The sequence below is a fragment of the Orbicella faveolata genome, unplaced genomic scaffold (genome assembly GCF_042242905.1).
Source record: "Orbicella faveolata isolate gen_17 unplaced genomic scaffold, um_ofav_v1 contig_26, whole genome shotgun sequence".
In the NCBI taxonomy this organism is placed as follows: Eukaryota; Metazoa; Cnidaria; class Anthozoa; order Scleractinia; family Merulinidae; genus Orbicella; species Orbicella faveolata.
In genome coordinates this window covers 13041501-13047500 of record NW_028301554.1, presented here as the reverse complement: position 1 = coordinate 13047500, position 6000 = coordinate 13041501, and the positions used below count along the sequence as shown (strand labels likewise).

The 6000-nt window shown below is 39.3% G+C and overlaps 1 protein-coding gene across 2 annotated transcripts in view; it reads right to left on the bottom strand.

The window, feature by feature from the left end:
- LOC110063245 (focadhesin-like) overlaps positions 1-6000 on the bottom strand; it is a 37566-nt gene that overhangs the window by 12613 nt on the left and 18953 nt on the right. For both annotated transcript variants that reach the window (XM_089295125.1, XM_089295126.1), the window contains exons 23-31: positions 5398-5490; positions 4936-5027; positions 4363-4404; positions 3096-3306; positions 2200-2354; positions 1653-1736; positions 1213-1231; positions 793-863; positions 85-229 (exon numbers count right to left, since the gene is read on the bottom strand). In XM_089295125.1, coding sequence (XP_089151251.1) covers positions 85-229; positions 793-863; positions 1213-1231; positions 1653-1736; positions 2200-2354; positions 3096-3306; positions 4363-4404; positions 4936-5027; positions 5398-5490 — 912 coding nt within the window. The remainder of the gene's footprint in view (positions 1-84; positions 230-792; positions 864-1212; positions 1232-1652; positions 1737-2199; positions 2355-3095; positions 3307-4362; positions 4405-4935; positions 5028-5397; positions 5491-6000) is intronic.

The following is a 6000-nucleotide window of genomic DNA, read 5'->3' as shown; positions in this document are numbered from 1 at the left end:
GTAGCAAACCAGCCTAAAACAAGATCGTCACTGACACCTTTCAAGCTTAAGTGTTTAAAATAGTGTTCTCATCACAGAACTTACTTGAAGCTTTTGATCAGGATCATCTTGCTCATTTAACATGTCCATCAGTTTGTTGTGAAGGTTTGTCACGTGAACTCTGGAGTCTACGAGACTCTCTTTACACAAAGACGACACAGCTAGTCCAAGACCAAGACAAGCGCCTTCTCTGCGGAAAAAAATACGTCCTGATGTTAACACAATGAACCCACAATAAGCAGACAACCGCGGGACTCATGCTAGCGTCCGCTTAATACGACTTCTTTTATAGAAAATGTAAAAAGAAAAGGACCTACTGTGGTGGTTGACTGAATAACGCAGAGTGTCCGCTTAATACAGTTTCACTAAATTTTACAACATACTCAAATTGCTTCATGTTTGAAAATTGGAAATGTTAAAAATAGCAAGCAATCTGAAACTGCATAGTAAGGACACTAGCAGTGAGAGTGAAAATGCACTTTTATAAACACTCATAATTCGATCTCCCTTCACTGACTGAGCTCGCACTTTAAATATAAAATTGTTGTAAAGAACAAGAGTGAATAGAGTTGCTGTTTCATTGGTGGCACTGCTAAGCATTCTGACCTATTCCTATTCTGCCAAGCAGAAGTGTTTACTTAGAGCGATTGTACTATTTTTACATCAGAGAAAATAAACTAGAACCTTTTCGCGTAACTTTACGATAGATTGCCGAGCACCTAGTCAAGTACAATTTCCTAGTTTGTTTCTTACGTGTTTTCTAACTCTGATGTCATAGCAGCATTCTCCAAGGCATCTAAAGCTGTAGTCATCAGCAAATAGCCCTATGGAAACAAGTATCATATGCTTTAACACGACGACTTTACTCACTAAATCACCATGTTATAGTCAACCGCTTTAGGTTCTGTTACGGGGCTTAATCTACCAAGCCATGCTTTTAGCGCAAGGATGTATCACGCTAAAAGAACGGCCGGTAACTCAAGTCTTAAACTAGACCATTAGATCGGCGGACTGGCTATAAGGTGACGATACTTTCGAAAGTTAAGTCGTGATATGTTGTTTGTTAACAGGTTTGTGAGAGGATTCTCCTATCGCACTGGCTGCATAAGGTGTTTTTAAACGGAATTGAACCTGTTAACGATGTAAATTCACATGGAAACAACATTGACTTACCTCCTTGCCACACACATCACTAAAAGAAAAGAGAAAATAATTGCTGTTATATATTGCCCAAGTAACAGGGACTTATAGTAAGAACTGTCTCTTACCCAAAAGAAAAAACTAAAATTGGTGAAAGGTTTTGAGTTATGACTTATCACTGAAATCTTTGCATTCTACAAGGCTAGGACAGTAAACGGTGAAGACAGCGAGTGTCACTGTTATACCTGCGAAAACACTTTTGATGTAAATCGCTACAACGCCGAAAACCTATTTTTTCACAAAACTGGGTCATTTATATGTGAAGGGAAGTTGGCTAAAAACAATCTTTAATTTACTTTCCTGTTATGGTGATTCAGTTATAACTGAAGTAAAATAATGGGTTTCAAGACATGAAATTCGAGGGTGACACCCTTATGTCGAATCAGTCAGAGGTATATCACAGTAAAACATGCCTGAAGTGTTCCTCGTAGAGTTTGCTTAAAAACAAACCCAGTCCTAAAGAACAAGACGTCTGTACCACTGCTGAGCTGCCTGCTCTAAAAAACAGGAGAGAAAAAAGCAGATCGCATTATATCTTCCTTACTAGATAAAACATTGCATTTGATACTCCTCGAAAACGGATACAAAAATTTATCTGAACTGCCTTTTAACTGTTTTACGTTATACATATTGATAGAACAAGACTTCAGCAAACTGACTGTTTTCACAGAAGACCCTAACCCCAACGAAAACTAGCTTGCACAATAACAGTTTCTCGTTAAAAAGGAAATAAAATGCAACCTAGGGGGATTGTTGTACCTTAAATATCATAACAATTAAGGTTTCATTTACTTCTAACCTGAGTTAACGAGAGCTTCCGTAACCTGCCGAACAATTTCGAAGATTGGAAATTCCCGACGACAGTTGTTTCCATTGTATCTCGTACAAAATTTGAAAAATAACAAAATCGATAAAATTTCTTTACAGCTTTCTTCCTACCCCAGTGGTATCAGTACTCACTTGGTCTGTCCTGGTATTCTTTGTTTCAGTAGTTCAGCCATGTTGTGAATTCTGTCGGTGTCAAGCGTGACAAGGCAAGGAACCAACAGTGACAGAGATAATGCACAGCATGAACGAGCTAGCAACGAGCTGGCAGTGGAGGTAGCAGAAGATACCTGACAGAAAATAGAACAAAATATATACAGTCATACTTTTAACGAGCCTCTCTGTTAAACTGCGGTAAGGTAAAGTCTGAATACAAGTCAAGTGGCCCATCAGGTTGGAGCTTATCCCGGTTTCCGTAGCATGAAGTGACTAGGAGTATTTCTATTCCTCCCTGGAGGGGGTGTTGGTCCATCGCAGGATTACCGCCCACATTAAATTCGCCGCGCCAATTGATACACCTGGGTAGGGAAAGGCACTGTGAGAATAAAGTGTCTTGCCCAAGAACACAACACAATGACCCTGGCCAGGGCTCGAACCCAGACCGCTCGACCCGGAGACGAGCACACTAACCATGAGGCCACCCGCGCCTCTCTTCTGTTAAACTGCAGCCTAGAGTCTGAGGTTTCTTTCGGTTGACAGTTGGCAAAGGGTAAAGACCTGAGCTGATTATCAAAGTCTATAAAATCCGAGAGTGAGTTGTCTAACAGTTTTAGCATAACCCAGTAGCCTATCTTTGAAACATAGAATATCCATACAAATGATTTACCTGATTCACTATTTTGACTGATACTTGTTTTTACTGTCAAGATTTAATAAACCCTATACTTAACATAAACCCGCAGAACAGTTAAAACCTTTTACGCTTCATATTTTGTCAAACGTTCTTTACGGCTTGACTGATATAAGCTGGCCATGATCAACAAAGCACTCGTGTTTCACGACAGCTCATGCAATAACTTACAGTTATTCACCTGTTGACACCAAACCAAAGTAGGACCTTTAGCTTTGTAATTTCCATCCAATACCACCATCAGCGTGTCAGCTACCACGTTCAGCCACTCCGTGTTCCGCTGATATGATTCTGTCGTCCCTGAAGAGCTCTGCTGTTGTACAAATATCGATACGGCTCGTGCCAGGCCTGCTAGAGCAAGCACTGAATTACCCTGTACGGACGGGTTGCCCCTAAACAGGAAGGAAACCAAAACGAGTACGATGCTACACTGTTAATAAAACCAGTCAGGCCACTTCTGGTCCGAAGTGGTCCGGTTTCATAAATTAATGCATGGAGTACCCAATCACACATTTAATTTGCAAGGTTTAAATTAGTTATCACACTTTTTCTAGTGCAAGTGATTCGTGTAAGTAAGAAATATAACGTATTGTAAGTTAGTAATGTAACATAATGTATTGTAAGTGAGGTAATGTAATGTATTGTAAGTGGCATACGTAAGTAATATAGCATATTGTAAGCAATTCAATAATTTTATGCAAGGTTTTGTAAGTAGGTAATGTCGTATGTAGTAAGTAGAGTACTGTAAGTAGGCAATGTAAAAAAACATTTTGTAAGTGACAATTGTAAACTCAGAATTTAGCAAAGTATAAGTCGATTTTAGTATTGTGTTTTAAATTATAAGTTTTGTAACGTAAGTATTCTGTAATTGTGATGTAATATAATATACAGAGTAAATAAATTATTAAAAAAAACAGTCAGGGTTACCAACAACACACACTTATTCGTTCCTATATTTTTGTGGCAACAGGTAATCTGTCGTTACTAGGTTTATATGGAGTAGGAAGGCTACCATCTTCCCCAGGTCATCATTTACCGAGCGTCTGTATGTAAACTCATTGTCCATGCTGACCGACCGAAAAGTTGGCCATCCAGTTTAGTGCATGCCCCTGACGTGTCCATGGTAAACGGATCAAACATGTTCCAAGTCTTTACATTGAAAGGTGGCTCGTGTGTGCATAGGCGTGCCTGCGTGCTGAGTATCTGTAGGGGAGGTGTGGGGTGAGAGGAAGTCGACATGACAAAATGAGCCAGCGGAAATCCAACAAAGTGAAACCTGAATTTTTCAAAGCAGACACCCTGGTGACTGTAGCTCGTGTTCGCTTAACAGAGATATCCTCTTAATACAGGTTCGTTTAACAGAAAACATGAGAAGAAACGTTTTTGAGCTGCTGGGGTCGGTGGCCAGCATTTTACAGGGGTAAAAGACATATAACATGATATCATACCTTGACGCGGCTTTGAGCTGTTCAGTGATCTGATCTCTTACCCTGAAAATTAACACATGTAAATTCACTGTTACACTTGGGTCGGTCTATTGCCATCATGTATTTAGTCAAGAAAATTAGAGAATCAACTCCGAAGTAATTCAAAGAGCTGAGATAAGCCCCCTGCGTTAGTGTAGTAAGGAATTGAGGAACCTTTGGTTCGTCGGTTTAAGGAAGAATGGAAAAATGGTGAATTACAGAAACACCACTAACGGAGAGTCCTGAGTAACGCTGGCAGTGGTTTTGTTTTCTCCCATTTCTTTTATTGCTACGATCTCGTCATTCTCCTAGTATCTCCAGTCAAGTCAATCTTGGAAGAAATGAGTCCAAATCTCGTTTGCCTTGACTCATACACATTTTAATTAATATTGGGTGACAGGTTACTCATAGTGAAGTGCTCCTTAAAATGAAGCGTCGACGGATTGAGTTTTAACAGGTTATCAACAGTCTGTTTGGCTGTGAGAAATCTCAAGGAAACTGCATGACCAGCAATGTGAACCGACACCGCGACAAAGCATCTTCGATATTACTCACCACAACCAAGAATTCATTTGTCTTGTTTTCAGCTCTTCAACATCCTGAATATGTCCATGACTGTGCTGCATCTCTAACTCTGCTTTACGTCCCTACAAGGTGACAACCCTTAAAGCTTACAATTTTAAAGAAATACCAACATTGTAAAGCTGCTATGTACACGGCAATCTTCAACTATATGTAAGTCACGACCCGTTAATATTAAAACCCTTGGGTCTAAATTAGTATAGTTAGTCGTGTGAATGCATGTGCAATTAAGAATTTACACTGCTGGTGATGAGGAACTAATTTTCAAATACTAAAAGTCAAATTTGCGTGGTGAGGAATACAACCTAAAAGTCAGTGACAAACTGCAATAACGTTCCTCACTTGACATTTTTTTTTCTAATAGAGTTCAACAACTGCAATCTAAGTATATGGCAATGTTTTAGCTTTTCCTTGAGTTGTTCGGAGTGAACGTACCTCTACACACGCATTGTAAGCTCGGTTCATAAACGATAACCAGGCCTGAGGCAGAAGCAAAGTTCTGTGCCATTCAGAAGGTTGAACAGGCACCTGGGAAGGCATAAAGCAATCAATGAGCATAACGGTATCCATAGCCTGTGAACACAGGAACTGGCCAAAAACAACAGGCAATATCTATCCGTGTCTACAGACTTGCTGTCATTATCTGTGGATCTTGTCAGAATTTTAATCGCCCTGTACTGTGCAACAAACTCTAATTAACACTCGCGGGTAAACTATCTGTGACGGGATTTTCTATATTAAATAAGTAGTACCTCTAAACAGAAATAACAGGAAAGATCAACGTTCATCCCTTAAGTAAATTTCGAGTTAAAGAGACCTTCTAAGACTTATGATACGTTTCAGATTAGCTGTTAATAGCTGAAAACAAACTAGCCAAGCTTTTAAATTGAATGCTAATTATATTTTGCTTTCCTTTGCACATTTTTTATTTTATTTTATTTTATTAGCTTTGCCTTTATGATACAGAAAAAATATATATATCAATCAATATGTAGAGGTTTGGCAGGGACATCGCAACAGCTAAGTAGCCAATTACTG